We start from the raw sequence: 27,337 nt of genomic DNA, 5'->3' as shown, positions 1-27,337 counted from the left end.
TTTGCTGTAGGCTGAACCAGTGCAGCTTTGCATCGTTTGCAGTTCAAAATAATTTTGTATTCATTTTATACTGGGCCGTGTGGCAGCCCCTCAGTTCACTCTGATTTAAACAGTAACAGAGTTTTACTGTTTTGCTAAACTTGCCTCTTTCTCCTGGTTGCCCATTCTGTCCATTTTGTCCTGGGAAGCCTGGTCTGCCTGGGGGTCCCTGTTCTCCCTGTGGTCCTGGGGGTCCTTCTCGACCAGGCTCTCCCGGTGGTCCGGGAACTGTGCGGATTGACACCGGAGGACTCGGCACGTGGTTCAGGATGCTGTTGTAGCGCGCCATGTGGCCTGAAAACAGTTCAGTTCAAACATTATTAGTATTATTATTATTATTATTAACAAATAAAGGTTTGGGTTTTTTTAACTCACTTTGGATCAGCTGCTCACAGACCTGTCGGGCAATGGCCTGAACTGATGCTGTCGACTGGAGATCTCCCTGAAAAAACACACGATGTTCATATAAAACACACGTAGTTATGTGCGAGTGTTTTTAAATGATTCATATTCTGCGTTTTATGAAGGCGCTACAGACTCAAATTATTAGGACTGAAATTCACTCATAAATCTGCAGATTTGTTTCGTTTCTTTTTCAGCTGCTGGTGTCAAATTTTTAGTTACAGCAAATTTAAAGTAAATTTATTTTATGAAACTCAAATACACACATATTATATTTACTTATTGGATGATGTTGATATTTCATTATTGTAATCAACAAAGGAAACAGTGACTAATGTTTACTGCGTATTAATAAAACATATATTAATACTTTGATGAATGTCTGCTGTTTGTGTATCCTTGAGTTTGACATTGCTGCTGCAACACAACAATATATCTCAATGTGCAGGTCAGCAGACAGGACGTTTGTGACTGGGGGAAGTAATAACATGAAGACAGAGAGCTTACCCGTTCACCTTTCTCTCCCTTAGTTCCAGGAGGTCCCTGCAAGAGAAACGAATTCATGAAAAACCAGGAAAAAACCTCCAAACTTGTGAAGCATCGAACACAAGATGAAGCAGGTGATTCTCTCGTCAGGGCAGCATGTTGATCATCTTGCTGTCCTGATTAAACTGCAGCCTGCTTGTTTTTGTCATTTATTTAAAATATTGGAAATCTTTATCTATATGAATAATAACTAAAACCATAATTTCAAATGTTTATACTTTTCAGTGTTGACACGTCTCAGAGGGAAACAGACACGTCCTAAATCGAGGGGAAAAAGTTCTTCTGAATCAAAGACCTTCATCTGTGAGAAATGAGTTTGGTGCTTTGATGTAAATGTTTGAATAATCCAACCAAAGACACCTCACTATGAAATGTCCTGCATGAGCCTCAGACTCAGCTTACAGTCTTTACTTGTTCATTCTGCATCATTATTGATTACATATATTGTCCCTCTGTGCTCTGTGCTGTACAGTAAGGTTGGAAGTCATCCACACAAAACCTTGAAGTACTTCATTACTCTGTAGTTCCAGCAAATTGTTCTAATAAAAGTCAAAGTGCAGCTTGTCTTTACTTTGGTTTACTTGGTTTATTCATCAGCCTGTTGGTCCTAAAACTTCAGTAAATGTCTTGTTTCTAAAAGTTCAGCAAAAAATATGTTTGATTAATAAGAATTTTAAAGGTTCTGATCAGCTGGAACATCAGAAGGACATTTTTATACCTCTGTGTATGTGAAAGTGACAGAAAGACATTAAATGTTAATTGTGTTATGTGAGTCATATATATTTAGTTTTGCATTTATATGGAAGTTGTATTTTGATTTGAAAAACAAATATTTCATATAAAGCTTTAAGTGTTGATGACTTTAATTACAGATAAAATAACTTACTCAGTAACTTATTGGTTGAATTGTAAAAGAGAGAAAACGGCTTCAGAGCTCTAAGTGTCGCTATATATTAAAGGTTCAACATTTAACTTGGAGACACTTTGAAATATTTCAAAACATCAACAGAATATAAAGAAAACATCTCTGATGTCATGTTAACACATCTATATATGAACTGAAGTTAGCATCCTCTAAGCAGCTAATGTCATCCTGTACACTCATGTAATACCATTTGTACCACAAGAGGCTGCAGTGAGTCAGCGTCTGCACTGAGCTCACATTTGTATAGTTGTTGTTGCACTACAGCATTAGGTCAGACCACAAGTGTGTTGTTTCTTTTACAATAAACAGCAACAATCAGAAAGTGTGTTTGGATTGACAACAACTGTGATGGACACATTATAACCTGTTATTAAAGTTTCTGCCCCTGCCTTTGATCAAATGTGGGTTACTGCTGGTTAGTTAGTGTGACTTCATACAAACCTGTGTGTTACACCAGTGGAAGAAGCTTTTCCTTCATCAGTCTCTTGTTTCTTACTATAGGGGTGAACAGCTACACTAACACTCTCTGGCTCTATGCTGCCCCCCTGTGGTCACAGTTGTAGTCAGTGTTGGTATGAAATGTTTGAAAGCTTCAGCACCACAGACAGCTACAGGCAGCTCCACCCTCTCTGTACCATGTCTGCAACCTGTAACTTCAGTGTGTTGGGTTTAAATATTGAAATAAACTCTGGCTGCACATCGTTCTGCTTTTCTTTTTTTTCTTTTTTAAAAAAAGAGAAAAGGTTAAATAGTGTAAAATATGTAAATGTACAAGAAAATGAAGAAACTGTAGTGGTCCATGAATAACTACATGGATGACACTTTTATGAATAGGGATGTTGTTAAACGGTTGTAAACATATGTTGTGTAGCAGGAAGTCACGTATACTGAGACACACACACACATACAAACACATTCACAGTGTGTGTTCTCTGAATAAAAGGCTGCGAGGGGAGTTTGGAGTTGGCTACAGGGAGCTTGTGTCAGTTCTGGGAGGCAATCTCCCCTTGCAAGCAAACCGTACCAGTGGCTCTTGTGTTGTGTTTGCAGTCTCTCGTGGTCTGAATCCAGCAGGGTCGTATGTTCAGACCCAACAACAAGCAACACAAGGGAATGCAGACAATGAATACAAACAATAAGGGAACAGACCACAGGTGGGAACAAAGAGCAGAGTCTAATCGTCAGTTTTACTCACAGAGGGAGGATAGTAGGAGCGTCGTCTCCTCCGGCCTGAGGAAACAGGAGAGTTTGGAGCTGCTGATGCAACATCATTCCAGCTGAAGAGCCTGTGATGAGCCAGCCCATAAAATCTCCGGCGAGCAAAACGGCATCATCCAGGTGGAGTCGGCAGCCGGTGATAGGTTGTTGCTCCACGTGAGAAGGAAATCTGCACTTTTTTCTTCTTGGTGAAGGAAAAAGGGAAACCGGATAATTGAGCCTCTGATGGCCCCAGACAGGAAACTCTTTGAGGATCGAGGTGGAAGAGCTTATGAGGAGACAGGCCAATGAGCGGGCAGCGTAGAGGCTGATCAACCCCCGTGAGCAACCAGAGATGGGTGGATGATGCCCACTTTCAGCTGCAGAGCATCAGGTGCAGGTGGGGCAGCAGGTGGACGAACACGGCGTCTTTGAGGACCCCTTAGAGCCCGGTGAGTACCACTGAAAATGTGCTCCTACCAGGGGTGAGCCAACGCTTCCACTTCAGCTTTTCCTCAAGAAAGGAAACGGCTACTTGCTGCCACTTGTAGGTCGGAGTCTGCTGCTTTATTTTAGTGCTCGAGATCTCCTGTCATGTACCGCTGTGTGAGGCAAGGCAGGATAGCAGATAAAATGTGGGAGTCGGAGACAGAAACCAAACTTAAAGACAATTTATTACTGACTACAAAAACACCATAACTAGACCAAGAAATACTAAACAGACGAACACACAGCTGGAGGGAATGAAGGAGGCTGTGAGAAGAAACACAAGGGAACAGATCACAGGTGGGAACAAAGCTGAACATAATCAAACTAACGAGACCAGGAAGCAAAACTAAACAAGATGCACACAGGACGAGAGACTGTCAGAGTAAAACAGGAAACAGCAGAAACACACACTGAGACACAGACTGACTGAACACAGGGAACAGAGGGAGGGAGAGAAACAGAGACACGACTGGGGAACAGGCCAATCAGCATGGAGACAAGACTGACTTCACAGAGAGATACTAACACAGGAAGAGGGCGGGGACACAGAGGAGGGATGATAACATTGGGGTGTTATGTATTTCCTGTTTTACTTTCAAGGTCTCTGTCTTATCTCAGTGTGCTCAGTTTATGCTTCCTTGTCTCGTCAGTTCTGATTTGCCCCAGCTGTGTTTCCCTCCTGTTGTCCATTCCCTGATTGCTCCCTCTATGTATTTAAGCCCTGTGTTTCAGTTTGTCATTGTCGTGATCTACTGTTTATTTTGCTGTGTGTTTTGTCTGCCCGTGTAAGTTATTTGGATTCTTACATTTGTTCTGTTTGAGTTCAGCATCAAAGCTGTTTCAGTTTACGTTTGTCTCTGGAGTCTGCACCTTGGGTCCTTTTCTTGCCTGCACACAGCCGTCACATAACAGAAGATCGCGACCAGAACATGGACCCCGCAGACTCTTTTTCCTCAGAGTACAACACTGAGATGGAGCGGATGGTGAGCCTGCTCGACCGCATCGCCCAGTCCCCGGATTTACGGACCATGGCAGTTGGGCTGAGTGCGGTGGAGGCCATCATTCGATATAACCCCCGGCTTAGCCAGTTTGCTAAGGACACTAAGTTGGGGAACACCATAACTGCCTGGAGAGAGCAAGTCAGACCTGGTGAGCTTGCTCTCTCACTCACTACATCTTCCCCACCGCTGCCCCAGCACAACACACACTCTCCTCCTGTCTCAACATTGCCACGGACTTCCTCTCCCTCCCCCCACCAGCTGGGTTCTCGTTCGCCTGCCTTTTTCCTGGCGGCTATGTGGTCGGAGGATGAGGAGGAGGTCTCTTTTTCTCCACCGGTTCCTGTTTCCTCATCCCGAAGGAAACGGCGTTCAGGCCGCCGCCACTCCAGAACTGTTGAGCAAACTCCTCTCGGGGGAGACGGTGACTGTTTATCGCATGCTCCATTTGAGCATTCTGACTCTGGACATTCTGACATCACACCCACTGTGAGTAACAGTGTGTTTCACTCTGAGGAATCTGTTTCACCTGAGCCAGCTAATACAGAGACTGTTAGCCAAGTTGCTTCTTTGGATTGTTTAGTTTTCCAGTCATCTGTTCTGCAACCTGGTCCTGCTGGAGGGTCCGAGGGGCCCGTCTGGCCTTCATCTGTTGGTCCCGCTGGGGTTCTGGAGAACCGCTCCAGCCGTCTTCAGTCTCCACTGGAGACTCTGAGTGGCCCGCTCAGCCTTTTGTCCCCGCTGAAGAGTCCGGGGGACCGCTTCAGCCATCTGTTCCTGCTGGAGGGTCCGAGGGGCCCGTCCAGCCTTTGTTTGTCTCCTGCTGGAGGGTCCGAGGGGCCCGTCCAGCCTTCTGTCTCCGCTGGAGGGTCCGAGGGGCCCGTCCAGCAACCTACCTTCGCTGGAGGGTCCGAGGGGCCCGTCCAGCAACCCACGCCGTCGCCTGCAGCTCCACCCTCGCCTGGTCCAGCCTCCGAGTCTTCGCCTTCGGTGTCGCCTGGTCCTGCCTCGCTCCGCCTAGCTTCGTTTGCGCCTGAGGTCTCCGTGCCGTCTCAGCCTGCTCGTCCTGCACGTCCTGTCTGACCGCTTTCCAGGCCGATGACTGGACGTCATGGACGGCCCCCCTGACCTACGTCGTGCCGGTGCCTCCAGCCCGGCCGGGCCTCCTGAACTGTTTTCTGGATCTTGTGCCGTCAGCCTCCGGGCCGCCCCCCCGGAACTTTTTGTGACCTGTTTTTCCTGGCCGCCTGCGCCTGTCGTGAGCCTGTTTTGGATCTGTTGCTTTCCCGGCTCCAGTGTTTACAGTTTTTTTTGTTTCTGGCTCCTTGTGTTTGGTTTGTTTCGAGCCCTCCTTCCTGTTTCCCCCACCGCCCACCCTGGTTGGGTTGTTTTTTGTTTTGGTGTCGGTTTGGGCTGTCTGGGAGCCAGCCCTTTAGGGGGGGGATACTGTTAGGATGCCTGAGACGTTGACCCAGGGTTTTTTGAGTTATATTATTTATAATTTCTAGTCTTTGGGTTTTTGTTAAAGTCATGTCTTATGGTTTGTCTCTGTGTAATCCTTAGTTGCTGTCTCCCCTGTCTGCTATATCCCCGTGTCCAGTCAGTGTCTCTGTCTGCCCTGGTCCCACGTCCTCTGTTCCCTCTGTAGTGCCTGCATGTGAGTCTGTGTCTTTGTTCAGTCTCTGTTATGTGTTTCCTGTTTTACTTTGAAGGTCTCTGTCTTATCTCAGTGTGTTCAGTTTACGCTTCCTTGTCTCGTCAGTTCTGATTTGCCCCAGCTGTGTCTCCCTCCTGTTGTCCATTCCCTGATTGCTCCCTCGATGTATTTAAGCCCTGTGTTCAGTTTGTCATTGTCGTGATCTACCGTTTATTTGCTGTGTGTTTTGTCTGCCCATGTAAGTTTATTTGGATTCTTACGTTTGTTCTGTTTGAGTTCAGCATCAAAGCTGTTTCAGTTTACGTTTGTCTCTGGAGTCTGCACCTTTGGTCCTTTTCTTGCCTGCACACAGCCGTCACATAACAAAAACAGGAACTCTCTTCTGAGAAGTGATGGTGCTCACCACTGCAGCACCACGCTGCCCTGTTAGTTTTCTGTGCTGGTAAAAATAAAGATGAATAAATAGTTCACTCTGACATATTTCCTGTGTCACAAACACTTCTTCTCTCTGCTGCTTCGATGTACTTACAGTTTGTAGAAGGCAGCGTCTAACAAAGCCGTGTTATTATAAACATACTGCAGCTGCTGAGTTAAAGCTTATTATCTCTGTCATAGAAAATATTAAAAACAAAACTTCTTTCAGTGTTTTACATTCTTGTAACTGAACTTCAGATCTTGTTGAATGTTGTTTTCATTTGTACATAACTGACAGTTTGACGCCTCCTGACGTGTCAGAAGAACTGTGACTCGTCCTGTTTTCCTTCCTCTTTGTTTTCTCTTCAAAGCTGTCGGACTTAAAGACACAGACAGACGGTGAAGCTGCTCAAAGATCTTTCAGCTCAAAATGTCTACAGAAATTCAAAGTGTTGAAGATTTCAGGGTGAAATACAGCAGAGGGTCCCAAGAGGATGGAGGAGTGAGAGAGCAAAGTGAGGTGGAGGTGTTAGATGATGGAGAGCAGCACCCTGACGTTGGCCTACAAGAAGCTGGTAAGCAGGAAATCATCAAAGTGACCAAACCAAAGAAAATGTTGGTGATGAAAGTGTTGTTCAGTGTCTTTCAAAGCTCTGATATCCGACCACTTTAAGACATATTAGTGTTCGTGTCACATGTGCCCAGAATATGTTTCCAGTTTCAGTCCAAACTGGCACACAGATCATTTGTTGCACTGGGCCTGTTTACTCCCAGTTAGGAGCTCCGTTTCTAACCGTCGGACTGTTTCAGTGTCTGTGGCTTCAAGTCAAACTGGTTCAGCTGCTGCTCTGCTTTCAGGAAGAGGTCTGTGAGTGACAGAGAGAAGCAGCCAATAGGAGCAGCACAGCTCTTTCTGCTTCCTCTCCAAGTGATAACATGACTGTAAATACAGCCAGATTGTCCACACAGTCATTGTTTTAAACATATGTGAATGTCGAGTTTGTCCGACAATGTTGTGCTTCCAAAAATGCGTCTTTCAGAGGTGCAGAGCAGCAGCTTGGTATGCAGCTGCAGTGTGTTAGCAGCTTCCCCCTGCAGTTAATGCAGCACGTTTAAATCAGTAGTTCATAGTTGTTCTGTGGTCTGACAACAGGAACAGAAAGATGCAGATTCATTGTGAGTTCAGCTGCATCAAAATGCAGTATGAGTGAGTGTAGAGAGGAGAGAAGCAAACTGATGGAAACAGCTAGCAGAAAGCTAACTGAGTGTAACTGAAGCACAAACACAGAGTAACACACACCCAGCACCACTCTGTTATAAATCAGCTTTAAAGTTTCCACAGTTCATGGTTGTTCCTCAGCATTACACTTTCCTCACAGCTCTGACCCGCGTGCAGATGATCATCATACAAACGAATATTCTGGGACTCTCCTCCATATTTGTCCCTCAGGTTTCTACACTTCTTTCTACGTTCCCTCACGTCCATCAGGATAGTTTTGCTCATTTAGTCCTTATATTGAGAGGAGGATTGTTTTTCTCTCACTGATCTATTCAAAAGCTGCGACAAAGAAGTGGCCAGAAATGCACCGACCGATCACAACAGCTGGAATGGACTAATATTACTTTGTCCTTGTTTGAGTTCCTGTAACTTTTAACAAACTCGACTAATTTGTTTGGTAACTCTGATTTACTTTCTACTGGGATCATTCCTACAGTGAGGATTAATAAAAAGCTCCAAAGTCTCTCATTAGTGCTTCATAAATGGACTTTTTGTTTTATCTTTGTAGATGTTCACACCGAGAAGAAGCTTCCAGCTGTGAGAAGAAGCTGGTTCAGAGCTTTTGAAGTGAACCTGGGAGTGCTGTATCTGCTGATTGTGGTGGGAATCATGACACGCTGTGAGGAATTTGATTCCAATATGTTAGATGTTTGATTTTGAACATTAGAAGTGAAATGATTTGATGCTGCAGACCTGATTGTGTTTAGTTCCTGTTCCCACACTGCTGTGTTTCTCCTACTTCACTGGAAAACACACAAACAGCAAACTTGTTACTGTAATGTTATTGTAGGGTCGACCTCACAACATAAAGCACCTTGAGGCTGTTGCTGTGATTTGGAGCTGTAGAAGTAAAACTGAATTGAATGATTAAGACAACGTGTGTCCTCCAGTTGGACAAACCTCCAACACCTAAGTAGCACACAGGTGTAATCCTAGTCAGGTGCTTTCAGTGTGGAGGAGCTCCAGCTCTGAGCCCACAGACACCTTTAGGTAGAAGCTTGTTTCCACCCCTTGTATCTCACTCTCTCAGTCAGTACTCACAGCTTGTGTTCATTACTGAGGTGAAGGTAAGAATGTAGCTCATCTGATAAACCAGCAGCACTTTCATGCTCAGCTCTCTCTTCACCCCAACAGACAGGATCACTGCACCAATCTGGCTTCTAACATCCTGCTGCTTTCTTTTCTCACTCGAGAACAAAATTCAAGGATTCATTAACTTCTTTACTTGGAAGAAACTCATTTCCAGCCTTAAACAGGCACAACACCCTTTTCCAGCTGAGAACCTCAGAATTGAAGGTGCTAAATGTCATCCCAACTACTTCACACTCAACTTCAACCAACCTACAGTAAGCTGGACGACATCACTCCCACACATCCTGGAGAGAATGAAGAGCTCGTCCAGTGCTGCATGACCAGGATGGAAACCACACTGTTGCTCTGAATTTGAGATTTCACAATTGGATGGAGCTTTCTCCTTCAATATTCTGACATAAACCTTCTCAGGGAGGCTGAGGAGTGTGATCTCCTGAAGTTTGAACCCACCAGCCCAGATTTACAAATCCAGAGGCCGAGTGCCCGACTCTCATGTAATGTTGCAGAGGTGTGTTAACCAGGACGGCCCAACAACAAGGAGTATTTCCTGGTGACCTCACAGTAAGATGTGCAACATTTAAGTGCACTGTAATTTCAAAAAACTTTTCCTCCTTATGTTGGACACTTTTTCACACAAGTACTTCTGTATTCCTTTGAAAATCAAATCAAAGAACACAAAAAATGAACTGCATCAGTTTTCTTGAAAGTGCAAAATGTAGAAATGAAAGGAAAAGTTACAGAGTGACCTAAAAAGGGAAAAACACAAATAACTGAACACAAACATCTTGTTCTTTTTAAAATCTTCGGTCAGCAGTGAAGCTAAATTTAATTGTTGTTCATTTAAAGAGTGTTTGAGACGTGGTTCAAACTTTCCACATCGACTGGATGAACCTCAACAGTTCAACAGTTTGTTTCTCTATAAGGCAACAGCAAGAAAACAAACTGTAACTGACAAAATAACATTTCCTGGGTCGAACCAACTGTGACACTGAGATGTGACTGTGTTTGTGCTTTTATGTGTTAATGTTCAACGTCTTTAGAAAAAGAAGAGTTTATACATTTTCTGCTTTATGCAAACTCAGTCAAAAGCTCAACAAAGTACACATATTGTACAACACAGAGTTTTATCTGTAGTTAAGAGAAACAATAAATGCAGTTAAGACATTTTTATGCAAATTAATCACACGGTCTGTGTTTCCTTACATGCAGCCACTTCCTCAAAGCTTCTTCCTGCCTGAAAGCAGACAGAAGGCTGGACAAGAATAAAACAGCTCGATATCTACCAGGGTCAGTACTGCAGAACTGTTAGAGTACAGTTTAAACTCCTGCTCAGCGTCTCAGTCCTCTCACCATGTCCTCAGATATTTATGCTGAACCAGATCTATCAAAGAAGGTGAGATACAGCAGAAAGGAGGACGGAGCAGAGTGGGAGCAGAGGGAGGTGGATATCTACGAGAGTACAGATGAGATCAGAGATAGTTATGATCATTTTCAGTCACAGGAAGGAGGTAAGTCAATTATAAAAACAAGAATTTGTAGAGCTCTGTGAATGGGAAATTTATTTACACACTTTAGTCACAGTGCAGATGTTATATTTCTTTTGTTTTTTGCTACCGACCCTTTTATGAAGCTAAGCTGATACAACCTCAACTGCAGGTCTATTAAACCTTTCATGCATGAATTACTTTTCAAAGAGTTTTTTACATGTCCACTTAGGTGGACAACATACATTTGAAATTAAGTGTTTGGTATGGAGTGACGCATCAGTGTCCAATGTAGTGGTTTATGTGTAAGTAGACCATCAACACTGACACTGAGACAACACAACAGCCTGTAGTGACCACTATGTGTTAACCACAGACTGACAGGAAATAAGCACAGACCAACATCCACACTGCTTTCTAACAGGACCACAGACTCTGAATCCTCCTTCAGTCCTGAAGGGCTCTTTCAGATGTGCTACACTGGGTCTAAGAGTGCTGTGCCTCCTGATGTTAGCTGGGATCATCATCCTGTCCATATGCTGTAAGATAAGATACAACCTCTGAACTTCTCCTGCAAATGAATGTATGACTGATACTGAATCCCAGCAGCCAACAAACATGCAGCTTCACAACCAGAACGTGTCCTTCTGCCACAGCAAATACAGGAAGTACATGAAGCCAACACAGAAGCAGCAAAAACTGCAGTTCCTTTAATGACCACTGGAGGCTGATGCTGAAAGCGAGTCAGTCCCCACAGACTCCCATGTTAAAATGAGCACCTTTGCTGCAGTAAAAACATGTTTCCATTCAGGACCAAATGAGTTTTGGTCTCTAAGGATAGTTTCCTCTTCATAAAAACTGCACGGTGGCATTTTAAATGGAATTCTCTGATCAATAATATGAGCTGCTGTGTGGTACAGCCTGACCAACACGTTGGTTTTGCTGACTGAGCTTCTAGTATTTCATCAGTCTGTTACTTAGCACTGATTAGCAGGTGTGTGTCTGTGTGCATGATTCCTGGCTCATATCTTGTGTGTGTTGTGGAGGTGGAGTGAATGTTCTTGTTGTTCCTTCAAACTCTTCACTCAACACGGTGATTCTGTGATTATCTCAACAAAGCAGACAGGCAGCAGCATCTGCTGCAGACTGATGCAGGTGCAGCCACACTATGTTAGACAGTGGCCGTCTGTCATTGTGCGACTAGTTAGTTCACTTGGTGTATTAAGCAGGTAGCTAACAAGCTAATGTTAGCTCCATTCATCTGCTGGGAAAATTTAATTCAGTTCAATTTTATTTATATAAAACGCCAAATCACAACAACAGAACAATACAGAGAAAACTTCCAGCAGCTGCTGATGGTTGGATTTAAAATATACTTATTTTTTGTTTTAAATCAGTTGATGACCTTCAGTTGACCTTTAGGCCCTGGTAGAGGTGTGACAGACTTAATGCTGGATCAGCAGAAACATGTATAATATGTATAATGTGTATAGTGTGAGAACAGAGACGCCTGCAAAAGGACGTCTGAAAGCAGGAAACACTGTAATAGGAGTTCCTGGAAGCTGCAGGAAGAAACATTTATTAATTATAAATAAGCAGAAAGAGGAAGTGTTGAAGCCTCAGAGCAGCTTTGACTGAATGTAAAAAGACATATTTTCAGTGAGAACAGGCACATGTCACATGAGTCAGAATCTATTCTTTCAAAGCATGTAGATAACATCTCTGACTACAGGTGTAGAAATGCTGTTTGACTCTTCACCTTCTTCCTCCACACTGAAGCACAATTATTCTGAATCTTGTCAGTGGTTTTTGTTCACAGTTGATACGTATTTAGCTCATCAGATTTCCTGTAGTTCTAACACCTCCACCCACAGGACATGTTAAAGAACAATGGCTGCACAAGTTTCTGACTCTTATTGATATTTGACAAAGCAGAGGAAGAAGATTATTTCTGTTCAACGTTTCACTCATTTTATTTTATTTTATTTTGTTTTGGTTTCACTGAAATATTTCAGTTGGTTGGAGTAACAGTCAGTTACAGGAAGAAGTGAAGAAGCTGAAGGAGAAGATAGAAGGTAATAAAGTTTGAATAACTGATAGAAAACATCAGTGTTACACAGTGATAACCTGATTGTGTCTTTGTTTTGAATCCTAAATGTTTGATGCTGTGTAACAGTTTCTCTGTATAAATGTAAGTTTCAGTTCATTATGAATAAGAGAGAAAACCTGAGTTTAAATGAAGCATTTACAGGGAAAATGACAGGGACCAAAGATTAATGTGATACAACATGACACAAAGTCGGTCTTTAAAACATGTGTTTGACTTTAAGAGACGTGTCCTGATCGATGGACGAGATTTGGAAGCAGCTGTTACTTTAAATCCACTGAGAAGAAAACTTGGTCTGACAGCAGGAGAGACTGTCAGGATAAAGGAGCTGATCTGGTGATGATAAACAGCAGAGAGGAACAGGTGGGTGTGTTTGTTCATGTCTGTGTGATCTTTGATGGAGCTGACAGTCATCTGTTACTTGTGTCTTTGACCTGCTGTCAGTCTGTGACCTGCTTCCTGTCTCCACTCTGATGGATTTCTTGGATTCTCCTTTTTTGTTGCAGACACATTCAAACGTAAAGTTTTTACACAGAAATGTTATAAAATGAGAGAAATCCTCATAATCCAGATTATTTTTCTGATTCAATCCAACTGAATCAAATGATTTGTTAACACTGATTCCACTGCAACACTGACTGAGCTACAGGAGGAGCTGATATTCATTGATTCTTTGGCTCTTTCTGATTTCTGCACAATGGAAGAAAAGTTTCATCACAGTTATTCTTCCTTCAGACATGTTCACAAGATGATGTCACTACAACAGAAGTGCTGAATTATGACTGGAGACAATATTTGTGTCTCTTCTCAAACAGGAATTTATCAGTAATTTCAGAGGATTCTCTTGGATTGGTCTGGAAGCTAAAGAAGTATCGCAATGGAACTATAAATGGGAATGGGTGGACGGATCAGCGCTGACAGAAAGGTGAGACATTCGTTTGTTTCTATTCCAGAGTTATTATTTAGAAGTGAAACATTGATGTTTTGGAAGATAGATCAGCAATACATGAGTTGAGCTATTTTCCAACAGCCCCACAAACTGAATGTAAAGAAAAGCAGAAATCCTCCTTTGAATGAACAGCTGTGCTTGAACTCTCTTCATCTGCAGTCTGTGATGACGTTCAGTTACAACAAGTCAGTTTGAAGGAATCAGGATTGAAACATGTTCAAAGCAGCGACCGACACATTTCACTTTGTTCAATTTGTCTTCATGTTTTTTGTGCTGTAATGTTTCTTTTCTCACAGAACAAAAAGTGTTTCAGAGAATTCCTGTCTCTTCTTCTTTGGTGTTTGTAAAACTTCAGAACATATGAAGGAAGAAGCTTCAGTAAATATGACCTGATAGACACACATTTCAAAGTGATGTCTGTAAACAGCTGACAAAACAGTTTCAAACAGCAGAAAGTCAGCTCTGACTTCTTTTTATTCTCCATTTTTACAGCAGGAAGATTTCATATTCATCAAAGCTTGAAAGCTGTTTTAGTGTGCATGATGATTCTCAGAGAAAAGTCTAAAGGAGGGAAAGTGGGCGAGAAACCTGGGAAAGAAATACAGCAAATATTGGAAATATTCCAAAAGAGACGCATATTTATATGAATGTGACAATAGTTATGAGTTTAGTCCAGTTTCATATCAGATTTGATCTCTCTGACAGGTTCTGGGGAATAGGATGGTCAGATCCTTATTCTGGTTACTATGGAGTCTGCTGTGACAGTGATGGGAAATGGAGAAAAGGTTATAATGGATATAAGACCTTCATCTGTGAGAAATGAGTTTGGTGCTTTGATGTAAATGTTTGAATAATCCAACCAAAGACACCTCACTATGAAATGTCCTGCATGAGCCTCAGACTCAGCTTACAGTCTTTACTTGTTCATTCTGCATCATATATTGATTACATATATTGTCCCTCTGTGCTCTGTGCTGTACAGTAAGGTTGGAAGTCATCCACACAAAACCTTGAAGTACTTCATTACTCTGTAGTTCCAGCAAATTGTTCTAATAAAAGTCAAAGTGCAGCTTGTCTTTACTTTGCTTTACTTGGTTTATTCATCAGTCTGTTGGTCCTAAAACTACAGTAAATGAATTTTTTCTAAAAGTTCAGCAAAAAATATGTTTGATTAATAAGAATTTTAAAGGTTCTGATCAGCTGGAACATCAGAAGGACATTTTTATACCTCTGTGTATGTGAAAGTGACAGAAAGACATTAAATGTTAATTGTGTTATGTGAGTCACATATATTTAGTATTGCATTCAATATGGAAGTTGTATTTAATTTTTGTATGATGGATTTGAAAAACAAATATTTCATATAAAGCTTTAAGTGTTGATGACTTTAATTACAGATAAAATAACTTACTCAGTAACTTATTCGTTGAATAGTAAAAGAGAGAAAACGGCTTCAGAGCTCTAAGTGTCGCTATATTAAAGGTTCAACATTTAACTTGGAGACACTTTGAAATATTTCAAAACATCAACAGAATATAAAGAAAACATCTCTGATGTCATGTTCAACACATCTATATATGAACTGAAGTTAGCATCCAGCTAATGTCAGCCTGTACACTCATGTAATATCACTTTGTACCACAAGAGGCTGCAGTGAGTCAGCATCTAGTCTGCACTGAGCTCACATTTGTATAGTTGTTGTTGCACTACAGCATTAGGTCAGACAACAAGTGTGTTGTTCTTTTACAATAAACAGCAACAATCAGAAAGTGTGTTTGGATTGACAACAACTGTGATGACACATTATAACCTGTTATTAAAGTTCTGCCCCTGCTTTGATCAAATGTGGGTTACTGCTGGTTAGTTAGTGTGACTTCATACAAACCTGTGTGTTACACCAGTGGAAGAAGCTTTTCCTTCATCAGTCTTCTTGTTTCTTACTATAGGGGTGAACAGCTACACTAACACTCTCTGGCTCTATGCTGCCCCCCTGTGGTCAGTGTTGTAGTCAGTGTTGGTATGAAATGTTTGAAAGCTTCAGCACCACAGACAGCTACAGGCAGCTCCACCCTCTCTGTACCATGTCTTTCTTAAACAGAAATAAGACAAAATAGAAACAGTAGAAGAAAATATAAAAGGCCAATTCAAATATAAAATAGACACAGCGGTCTGCAGCATCAGCAGAAGTGATACAAAAAGGTGCTGAGATGCAGTGAACATAGAGCAGCATTATTATTTTCAGACTCGTGGATGGGAAATAATACATACAAATACATATTTAGATATTTATTTTACTGCATGTTGACTGTTTATATGAAATATATTTATGTAAATCACAAAATAAATAACTGGTGTCTAATATGTGTTTTTTCAGTGCCTAAAGAGGAAACTGGTGAGGGAAATGTACTCAAAACAAGGCTTTACTTGCACAGTCTCCCCATCAGTTTATCAACAGACGTCTCAAATAAAAGAAAAAAATGACATACAAACATGGAGGGATCAGACTGAAAGACCACGCTGCATTTTAGATGAAGCTGCTGTCCCGACTTTTTTAGTGGAACACTGGTGCCTGAAATACTTCCATGTTAGAACTTTGAATCTTTAGATATTTCAGGGTATTTCAATCGTTTCTCACATTTCTGAACACATTTAGAATAACGACCACAGCACGTCTTATATTTTCAGTGACCAATCTAAAGTCTGCAAACATTTTCATGCACCAGCACATCACAGAGCACAGATGATATCATCACATCTGTCAGGACAGAAACACTAGCAGCAGTAAAAAGTACTGCAGAGTCTCAGGTTTGTGTTCAGCCCAGGCTCTGTGCTGCAGCTCAGCCCCTCTCTCCCCACTTTCTGTACTGTTTCAATGGTCTCTGTCCAAAAACAACACCGAAGAAATAACTATGGGAGTAGTAGAGTTCATAAGCTCAAATCATGTATGAATAAATAAAAATATAACATTAATACATGCTGTATAATTTGTTAAATAAACTTTCGACAAACCCAGAAAGTTGATTCTGTTTCTCTGCATGTTGTGTTTTGTTTTAATTGTAATCATGAAATATAAAAGTGGTGCAGGGGTTTTGGTTTTTCAGGCCTAGTTTGGACACCACAGTCCTGCAGACGAGGACTCAAAATTTTATTACAGACACAACAGTGGAGGTCCAAACATACCTGAGTGAACCAAACAGTGGAAGACTGGAGAATCCCCACGAGTACTGGGCAGGACAGAAAATGTTCATCCCAACTTGTATAAACTTGCTGTTGCTTCTTCAGCTACACCTGCTTCATCTGTGAGCTGTGAAAGGGTTTTTTCTAAAACAGGTGAAATCATCTCAAAAAAAGAGAAACTGACTGAAGCACAACACAGTGGAAAAGATTTTATTAAATAAAAATAAAAGGTTATTATGATATAAAAGTAAATTACGTGTTGTATCATAAAGATCATAAAGACAGATTAAGATTATATTTGGAATTTATGTACTGCCATCACAAACATTATTCACTAATTAGTTCTATTCAAAGCTTCACACCAAAGTCATGTCCTTATAATGTCTTTGCCTGTTTTACATTTATTGTCCACTTGATGGCACAGTAGAGCAAATGACACGTCATGAAGCGTCGGCTCATAAGTGGGCCAGTTGGATGGAAAGCTTCAGTGCTTCATGAAGCTTCATCTTGGCATCACTAACAAAACCTCAGGCAACACGTTAAACTAGAAACTAAGAAACTGGGAAACAACTGGGAGGACACAGAAGCCATGAAATTCACAGGAACACAGCTTGATGGGACAACATGACAGAGACCAGAGGGAGACAGACAATATTTACTCAGGAGGAGATTAGTGCAGAGTGGACACACCTGGGGAACACAGCTGAACAGAATCTGATGAGACATGAACACCAATATAACGCCCACAAAATGGGAGATTATCAAAGTAAAACAGGAAGTAACAAAAACACACTGAGACTCAGATGACAATATGTGAACTTGACACTTTAACTGTGGATAAACAGACATGAGGACATGACAGACTGAGGAGACAAAAATAAAATAAAATCAGGAACTAGAAAATAATTATCCAAAAGAAAAACTCAAAAACTGGGTCATAGACCCAGGACTGTGACAGCATCAGTGTGCAAGCACAGTGAACACACAGCAGTAACTGTTAGTAAAGCACAGCTGTGACTCAGCTATCTGAGCAGAAAGGTGAAGGACGAGGCATCAGAGTGTAAGAGGAGGACATGCACATCTACGAGAGTACAGACGATATCAGAGATAATCAAAGAGATTTTCAGTCACAGGAAGAAAATGATGAAAATGTTTAACTCTCGTCTGGTGTTCATATTTTTGTTACTCAGCCAGTGTTGACAGGTCTGGTGGCCCCACCCCCATTATTGTGATATTAAATCAATACATTCATAAATAATCAAAACGCTCCTTTTACATCCTCACATCATTTGTATAAAAGCAGTTTGATCAAAGGTGGGTTACTGCTGGTTAGTTAGTGTGACTTCATACAAACCTGTGTGTTTTCCTTCATCAGTCTTCTTGTTTCTTACTATAGGGGTGAACAGCTACACTAACACTCTCTGACTCTATGCTGCCCCCTGTGGTGACATTTCATGACGATATAAAATATTAATATTAAACAAAAAGTTTGCAAATCCACATATTTAAACACATTGAACTATGGAAGTTATATTTATATTTAGAGGCCTAAACATCTAAAAATGGTTTCATATTATTTTAGTCACAAAATGTTTCAGTTTCACTTCTATTTGATTCCAGTCTAAGACATAACTGTCAGGTCGAGGTGTGGAAGAGAGGGAAGGACTCGAACGCAGGACTCAGAATAAAAAGAAGTCTTTAACATCCAGATATATAATGAACAAGAGCGAGCTGGAGATCACAGAGGGACATACAGGGAACATAACAGATGTCTCAAAGAGACAGCACTTTATACACAAACAGCTGATTGGAAAACAGGACACAGTTTTGGGGGGGAGCTCCCAATTCTTACTAAAGAGTTCAGTGCATTAGTGATGGATCTATTAAGGTGGGATAAAGTTTTTACAACAGCTCTCACAAATCTTTTCCAATATGGTTTCAAATCTATCAGGACTGTCAAGAGCAGCTTTGTGATAAAAACAAACATCTGTGATGGAGAGGTAATCAAAGAGTGTCATGCTAAAATGCTCTGGGAAGAAAGAATCCTTTGGGAATGTGCTCTTCACCAGGTGAACTGTGACAACATGAATCAGGATTACTGAGGGAAATCTGGAGTTAGTTTATTAGGGTTGAAAATTGAATGCAGCTGTTTTAATTATTTTATTATACACAATGCAAATGTGCTCATATGAGTTGGCACTCTGTCTTTTGAAGGTTGAAAGCTTAGAGACATAGAGTGCACGGGGACTTTGCAGCAACGCTTACATACACATGAAAATGGTTTTCTGTAAGTCTCTGGGTGTCATGGTCCCGGTCGTTGACCCAGCGTTTTGTGTTCATTTTGGTGTCATCTTGTGTTTTGTGTTCATTCTTATTTTGTATTAGTTCTTAGGGTTTGGTTCGTGTGGTTAGTGCTTTAGTGTTCTCCCTCCTGTGCTCTGTTCGTGTCCCTGAGCTTGTCTTTGTGAATTTCCTGTTTTACTTTGAAGGTCTGTGTCTGTTATCACTGTGTCAGCTTGTGTCTTCCTGTCGTCTTGTGAATTAGGTTCAGCTGTGCTCCCCTCCTGTGTGTCATTACCTGATTACCTTGTGTTTGTATATATAGTGTGTGCCTGCCTGTGTTCCTCATCGGTTCGTCTGTGTTACTCTGTTGTTCTGCGGCTTTCTGCACCACATCCTGTTCTTTGTTCCCAGCTCGCCTCCTTATGTGGTTCTCTGATCGTGACCTTGTGAGTTACGGTTTTGTGTTTTGTTATTTTTAGTTCTCCCCAGTTCAGGGTTTTGTTCAGTTCCGCCCTCACTTTTGTTACTGAGCACTGTAAATAAACCTCACTCGCATCTCCACCACTGTCTGCAACTTGGGTCCCCATTCACTCCACCACACGATAGCTGCACCAGCTGTGACACTGGGTCAGAGAGTCCAAACTAGGTATCCTGAACCAGACCTTAGAATCAGTAGAAGAACAATTAGTAACAACATTAGATAACCAAGGCTACGCAGGGTGTGTTTTTGTGTCCTTGTGTCTCTGATTCCAGGAAAAGAAGCAGATAGGAGGTCGAGGGAGTAGCAGACGTGGAGTGAATGAGGAGTTGTAGCAAACTGCCACGCCGCTTCTGGAAGAACATAGTCATAATAATACATGTTCTTCTTGTAGTATAAAACAGTACGGCCCGCTCTGAGGGTCATCTTTGGTGTGAGGCTGACTCTGGTATCACATCACAGTCCAGTGCTGTAAAATTGGAATTTCAAATACCAAAGCAAATGAAATCTTTTTAATAGACAGATATTTTCTCCTGAAATTCCTTCTGACATTTTGAACACGACAAGCTTCAGTTGAAAAACAGAGTGACTGCATCTCTATGTTGGTGGTGTCTAAGACCTGAAGACAGATGCAGTAAGTGGACAAGCTCACTGTGGCCAGTTGGGAGAAGCTGGAACTAAATCCTATAAAACACATTTCCCTCAGTCGGGCTCAACAGCAGAGCAGCTCAGTCAGAAACATTTCATGTGTGTGCTGGAAAATAAAGTGTGTGAACTGAAGAGGCTGTGGTGGCCAGTCTGTGCTGAGAGAAACACACCAGTGACACAGGGCCCGACCTCATATTTCCTGTGACACTCATGTGCTTCTATGTACTTATGATGTGTACAGAGTCATGAAACCAGGAAGACTCATGAAAAAGGCATTATGTGCAGATTATTGCTGCTGACTTCGTTTCTATTTCTGTCGTATAACAGCCAGTTATATTAATAAATAACTTTTTAGCTTCTTTTTTTTTATTTTAAACAAACTCTCAGTAAAAAGTTTGCTAACCACAATGCAAAGCAGAAATGAAGTTGGCCCCTCTGTTGGTGGTTTGGTCTGCTGCTACTTCCTGTTTGATGTCTATTAAAAGCTGCCCGACTCAGAAACAAACCAGACAGACACTGAAGCCTCGTCAAACACTTTCACCCACCAAGATGTCTGCAGAAATTCAAGCTGCAGCAGATTTTCGAGTGAAATACAGCAGAAGGACCCACAGTGATGGACGAGAGAGAGAGTACAGCGAGGTGCAGATGATAGACGATGGAGAGCAGCATCCTGATGTTGGGATACAAGCAGCTGGTAAGTAGGAAGCAACAAACATTTCAAAAGTTTACAATGAAGGAGGGAAGTGCTGCATGACTCTAATGGCTTATCTAGCAGGAGCTCTTCGGTGGTGCAACAGAAGTTTAAAAACAAACTCTTGCTAGAAACTGTGTGGAGCACAAATAACCTCAGAAAACAAGTTGACGTATTGTTTTCAGAGCCAATTATAATATTAGGTTTTTTTAGGCTTCAGTGACACAGGGCTGGAGACGAGTTAGTCACCCATTGGTGGCCTTCGTACACTATTGCTGGTAGATTGGTCTTGCAACGTTTGTGTGGAAATGATCAAGTGTGTTGCATCGAGTGCGATGCAAACTAGAAACAGAGAACATTTACCTTCAGGGTTAAAGTTGCTAAAGCCAGTTTGTACAAAAGGTTCAACTTTTACGTTGAAGGTAAATGTTAAAGAAGAATCTTCATACACAAAAGTGAATTATGGAGTTCCACAGGGTTCAGTGTTAGGACCAGTTTTGTTTACATTATACATGCTTCTGTTAGGCAGTATCATCACAAGGCATAGCAGACATTACCACTGCTATGCAGATGATACCCACCTTTATCTGTCTATCAAGCCACACACCAATGAGTTAAACTGGCCATCATTAAGTGGTCTCTATGCCTGCTTGGCTGGGACCTAGTATCTCAAAATAAGTCTTCCTGTGAGCAAATTATGAAGATTATTCATAATTATCATTATTAATATTGTCCTTTGCTTTAAAAGAGGTTTGTCAGACACTGTTGAATAATCAATACATGTGGGAATAAACTAAAGATATGATTTTGCACCAAATTATATCAACCATGATTTCCTCCAGTAGAACATTTTACCTGATTCCCTGTAATTCTCAAATATACAAGATCAACTTGTTGGAAATGTCATTATTACTACAAGGCAGATCCATTTAATTAAGGCATGCTCCAGTATTAAAAATCTCAATTAAAAAGAAATCAGTAATATTATTATATAAAAAAGTTGGGTTTTTTCCCTTTAGGTGTTGACACTCAGAAGAAGCTTCCAGCTGGGAAACGAAGCAGTTTCAGAGGTTTTGAAGTGAAGCTGGGAGTGCTGTATCTGCTGATTCTGGCTGCAATCACGACACGCTGTGAGAAATTTTATTACCATGTTGTGTTATCGCTCCAAAACCCCATATACTTAGAGACTGTGTCTGCACACAAACCAACAAAAAACAAATGAAGAATGTGGATTATTAAACATTAGGTGTCTCTCTTCCAAATCTCTGTGAGTACATGAATTAATAATGATCATCAAAACTGTCTTACTCTGGCTTAATAAACCTGGTTACAGCAGGGTGATTATATTAGTTTCAATGAATCAACACCTCCAAGTTATACTAATTGTTAGAATTCTCTACCCTTAGGCAGGATCGTGAGAAGACATAGCATACAGTTTCACTGCTATGCAGATGACACCCAATTCTATCTGTCCATGAAGCCAGATAACACACACCAATTAGTTAAACTGCAGGAATCTCTTAAAGACAGAGACTTAGAAACTAGACTAAGAACAGAACACACAGCTGGGTATGAGGGAGATCGCAACGCAGGACAGAGGGAGATGCAGCCATAAATACACACAAGGGCAAACATAAAGACTGCTAATGAACCTAAAACATAAACCATAATACAAAAATGACACCAAAACACAAGAACTCAAAAACACTGGGTCACAATGACCCAAACCATGACACGTTTTTCTTACAGGCTTTTGACAGCATGGCTCTCTGTCGTTGAGTAAATGTTTGATGGTTGCTTCAGACCACTCATAGGTCTTTGATTATATTAACAAACGTGACAGGAAACTGAAGGTAAAAAGTCATCTTACCATTTCTGCTTTTAGCATATTTGCATTGGGATCTTTTTTTTACCCACCCAGTTCAAGTGCATAGTTATAGCTGAAGTGGCTGCTATATGACAAACATGTTATAGTGAGACAAAAACATAACATTTAGATTGGACCCCATAACAGTGGCAGGCAGCCTGCATGCTTCTACCACTGGTTGGACCGGATTTCCCCACAGTTTTTCCTATCTTTGGAAGGCTGACACTCCACTGTTTTCCTCAGCTGTCAATGAGTGATAAACATCAATCTTTATTTACTCTGGAAAGTGTCATAAAACTTTGTGAAAGGAGTCAGGGAAGCTCAGCCATACTGAGGTTTGAAGACAGATTGAAATGTTGGTAGTTGAAGTAAACTTTATTATCTCTGCTATATAAAGTTCTGTATATAGAGAGACGAGACAACGAGGCTCCAGTTCCATACAGTGCAAGTGAAAACAATAAATCTAGGAAGAATAAGAATAATAAGAAGAATAAATATATATATACTTTGAGACTGAGGTAAGGGGAGTAAATAGACACATATACTAGTGTATATTTACTTTACTTTAGTGTATAGTGCTGTGTTTTTGCTACTGTTAACCATGGTTAGCCTCCGTTAGCTGCCGTTAGCCTTTGTTAGCCTTTGTTAGCTGCTGTTAGCCGTGGTTAGCCTCTGTCTGCTGTTCTTAGCCGTGGTTAGCCTCTGTTAGCTGCTGTTAGCTGCTGTTAGCCTTTGTTAGCTGCTGTTCACTATTGTTAATCAAGCTTTCTTTGAAGTGGCAGTAACTTTGTTGGGCTTTAACGCTGAGTGAATAAAGCCTCATATTATGTGAGAATGAAATCAAACTATTTACCAAAGTGTAAGTGTGATTTTTAGAACACTTGAGCCTCACATCTGCTGGTATAATAATAGCTTATACCAGTGGCGGCTCCTGAAAAAAATCTCAGGGGGGGCAATTTTTATGATATCGACTAAAATGACCCATTTAATGAGTACATCAAACAACACAATTTTAATTTGTTGCTAGGTGATTAACTCATACAGTGATACCTCATGCCCACTAGATGGCAACACACAACAGAAAGCTTTCCTCTAGCTACATAAGTTACAGGTAGAAAGCGAAAGAAATTAGCATCCAGTAGCCTTTAAGCAAAAATGAATGTGTCCACTTACTCATTACTTAGGCTACATCAATCCAATGTTGTGTGGTGTAATCAAGCAACAATATAAAGCCGGCTGAATCATATAAATCAATATGCACAGCCTGTCAGCCACGACTTGCGCTGGAACCAACTCCGACAAAAAGTCCTGTTGTATGCTTTTGACTTCTCCTTCGTTGCCTGGGTTAGTTGAATTTCGGGCTTGTCAGGTCCCAACTCTTTAACTTGCAGTTTTTCTGCCATTGTCCTTCTGGCAAAAGGGTAGGTTAGAAGCGATCTAACCGAATTTGGGGGAGGCTGTGCCTCAACCGTTAACAATACCGCTGCCATCGTCTCTCTCTGACCTTATAGCTCACTTAGGCTACTGACTGAGGTAAAATTCTAGAACAGCAAATCTTCGCGCGTTTTCTGCAGGGGCGCAATTTTAAGCGCCCCCAAACCATTTAATTCAGCGACGCTGATAGGTCAAATATTTATTATTTTCCCCTGGCAACCATTTAATGATAGGCTATTTCGCTGCATATCAAGGGCGCTTTGACGAGCGCCCCAGAAGAAGAAAAACACCGTTTGTTGGTTGAACTTTAATGAGTCAGCTGGTGAAAATGTTAAAATACGCCTGGCTGTATATGGGCACACACATAGTAAAACTATCATTGATGAATTTTTTAAAAATATATATTTTTACTCCTCCACATTTGGGGGGGCGGAGCCCGAGCGCCCCCTATGGGCCAGCCGCCACTGGCTTATACCATGCTGTTGTTATGTTTGCTGTCCTTCTCTTGTTCCTTTGCGATGAGAGGGTTGCATATCTAATCTGCTGACAATAAGTAATTGTTACAATATCAAGAAAAAATAAGTATGTCTATGCACGTTTCATGTGTTAGACTCCTGACTTCAGCTCAGGAGATGAGGCATGAAGTGAGGATGAGGAGGAGCATTTTATTAAGATTCTGTTCAGGTTTTCACTTCTTCTTCTTCTTTCAGACTTCTTGTTGTCTGTGCTCTAGCCATATACAAAAAGAAAATAAAACAAAACAACTGAGTGACATCAATCAATAGTGCAAAATATGAACGTAGGCTAAACTACTGGAGTAAAAGATGGCTATAGCCACTGTGACTTCACCTGATGGATGAAATGTGTTTGAAACAAGATGTGGAATGTATCTGAGTAAACTGCTGAGGAAAGAACAGGCTAACCTAACAATCAGTCACAAGTCATTAGCCAGTAGGCAGACCCTTAATAATCCTACTCATAAAACGACCATATGTTACAAAACTGACTTAATATTCTGTTCAATTAGACATGAAGCTGATATGTCGTTTGGGTGTCATTCTCAATATTTTGTTCACAACACTGTGACGTACCGTAGTGAAAACTTTTTGATGTTTAATTATGGACTGAGAAAAACTGAAAAAACAATTTAGTAACTTTGGTCACATGAAATCTTAAATTCAATAAAACTTTATTGATCCTGAAGGTTGACCCCGAAGGAAATTGGGTTAAGGCTGCCAACCTTTGCCAGCACCATCTTACCCTCTGACCATACATACATTACACAAAACATCACATGGGGAAGACAGGTCAGAGAGGTATAACAATGGAAAATGCACCACATGAGGAAAGATAAGGAGAAAAAAATAACTCCCCCCAGACTGAGCTCCAACAGGGAGATCAGTTTGAGAACAGAAAACAACACCTCTGCACATGAAAAAACTCTTAATACACCAAAGAAACACATGACTGTAAAGGGTGAGAGACAGCCAGTGTAGACAGTGCATCCGGGCCTACAGCATAAGCGCTGGTCTCCTTGATCCCCGTCAGCATCGGAAGGGAATAAGCGTCAAAGGCGTTTGGAGGGGGGATGAGTGCACATCTGCATGTGTATATACAGTGGGGCAAAAAAGTATTTAGTCAGCCACCGATTGTGCAAGTTCCCCCACCTAAAATGATGACAGAGGTCAGTAATTTGCACCAGAGGTACACTTCAACTGTGAGAGACAGAATGTGAAAAAAAAATCCATGAATCCACATGGTAGGATTTGTAAAGAATTTATTCGTAAATCAGGGTGGAAAATAAGTATTTGGTCAATAACAAAAATACAACTCAATACTTTGTAACATAACCTTTGTTGGCAATAACAGAGGTCAAACGTTTACTATAGGTCTTTACCAGGTTTGCACACACAGTAGCTGGTATTTTGGCCCATTCCTCCATGCAGATCTTCTCGAGAGCAGTGATGTTTTGGGGCTGTCGCCGAGCAACACGGACTTTCAACTCCCGCCACAGATTTTCTATGGGGTTGAGGTCTGGAGACTGGCTAGGCCACTCCAGGACTTTCAAATGCTTCTTACGGAGCCACTCCTTTGTTGCCCGGGCGGTGTGTTTTGGATCATTGTCATGTTGGAAGACCCAGCCTCGTTTCATCTTCAAAGTTCTCACTGATGGAAGGAGGTTTTGGCTCAAAATCTCACGATACATGGCCCCATTCATTCTGTCCTTAACACGGATCAGTCGTCCTGTCCCCTTGGCAGAAAAACAGCCCCATAGCATGATGTTTCCACCCCCATGCTTCACAGTAGGTATGGTGTTCTTGGGATGCAACTCAGTATTCTTCTTCCTCCAAACACGACGAGTTGAGTTTATACCAAAAAGTTCTACTTTGGTTTCATCTGACCACATGACATTCTCCCAATCCTCTGCTGTATCATCCATGTGCTCTGTGGCAAACTTCAGACGGGCCTGGACATGCACTGGCTTCAGCAGCGGAACACGTCTGGCACTGCGGGATTTGATTCCCTGCCGTTGTAGTGTGTTACTGATGGTGACCTTTGTTACTTTGGTCCCAGCTCTCTGCAGGTCATTCACCAGGTCCCCCGTGTGGTTCTGGGATCTTTGCTCACCGTTCTCATGATCATTTTGACCCCACGGGATGAGATCTTGCGTGGAGCCCCAGATCGAGGGAGATTATCAGTGGTCTTGTATGTCTTCCATTTTCTGATGATTGCTCCCACAGTTGATTTTTTCACACCAAGCTGCTTGCCTATTGTAGATTCACTCTTCCCAGTCTGGTGCAGGTCTACAATACTTTTCCTGGTGTCCTTCGAAAGCTCTTTGGTCTTGGCCATGGCGGAGTTTGGAGTCTGACTGTTTGAGGCTGTGGACAGGTGTCTTTTATACAGATGATGAGTTCAAACAGGTGCCATTCATACAGGTAACGAGTGGGGGACAGAAAAGCTTCTTACAGAAGACGTTACAGGTCTGTGAGAGCCAGAGATTTTCCTTGTTTGAGGTGACCAAATACTTATTTTCCACCCTAATTTACGAATAAATTCTTTACAAATCCTACCATGTGAATTCATGGATTTTTTTTTCACATTCTGTCTCTCACAGTTGAAGTGTACCTCTGGTGCAAATTACTGACCTCTGTCATCATTTTAAGTGGGGGAACTTGCA

General features: G+C 41.6%; 2 protein-coding genes across 2 annotated transcripts in view; one reads left to right on the top strand and one right to left on the bottom strand.

Annotated features, from left to right (window-relative positions):
* Positions 1-43: 43 nt before the first annotated feature.
* On the bottom strand, positions 44-1,243 carry LOC120746614 (collagen alpha-1(XIV) chain-like). Its single transcript, XM_040052035.1, has 3 exons — positions 949-1,243; positions 415-481; positions 44-333 (listed from the first exon to the last, which is right to left on the bottom strand). Exons 1-3 carry the CDS (start codon positions 1,003-1,005, stop codon positions 44-46), a joined length of 414 nt encoding a protein of 137 aa, XP_039907969.1. The 5' UTR covers positions 1,006-1,243.
* Positions 1,244-7,028: 5,785 nt separating this feature from the next.
* Positions 7,029-27,337, top strand: part of LOC120746567 (CD209 antigen-like) — a 28,159-nt gene continuing 7,850 nt past the window's right edge. Inside the window, exons 1-2 of the mRNA XM_040051991.1 lie at positions 7,029-7,242; positions 8,455-8,565. Coding sequence (XP_039907925.1) covers positions 7,098-7,242; positions 8,455-8,565 — 256 coding nt within the window. The 5' untranslated portion in view covers positions 7,029-7,097. The remainder of the gene's footprint in view (positions 7,243-8,454; positions 8,566-27,337) is intronic.

Source organism: Simochromis diagramma, unplaced genomic scaffold (assembly GCF_900408965.1).
Source record: "Simochromis diagramma unplaced genomic scaffold, fSimDia1.1 OVJJ01000171.1, whole genome shotgun sequence".
Taxonomy (NCBI): domain Eukaryota; kingdom Metazoa; phylum Chordata; class Actinopteri; order Cichliformes; family Cichlidae; genus Simochromis; species Simochromis diagramma.
The sequence above is the reverse complement of the archived record's forward strand: the minus strand, read 5'-3'. Positions and strand labels throughout refer to the sequence as shown.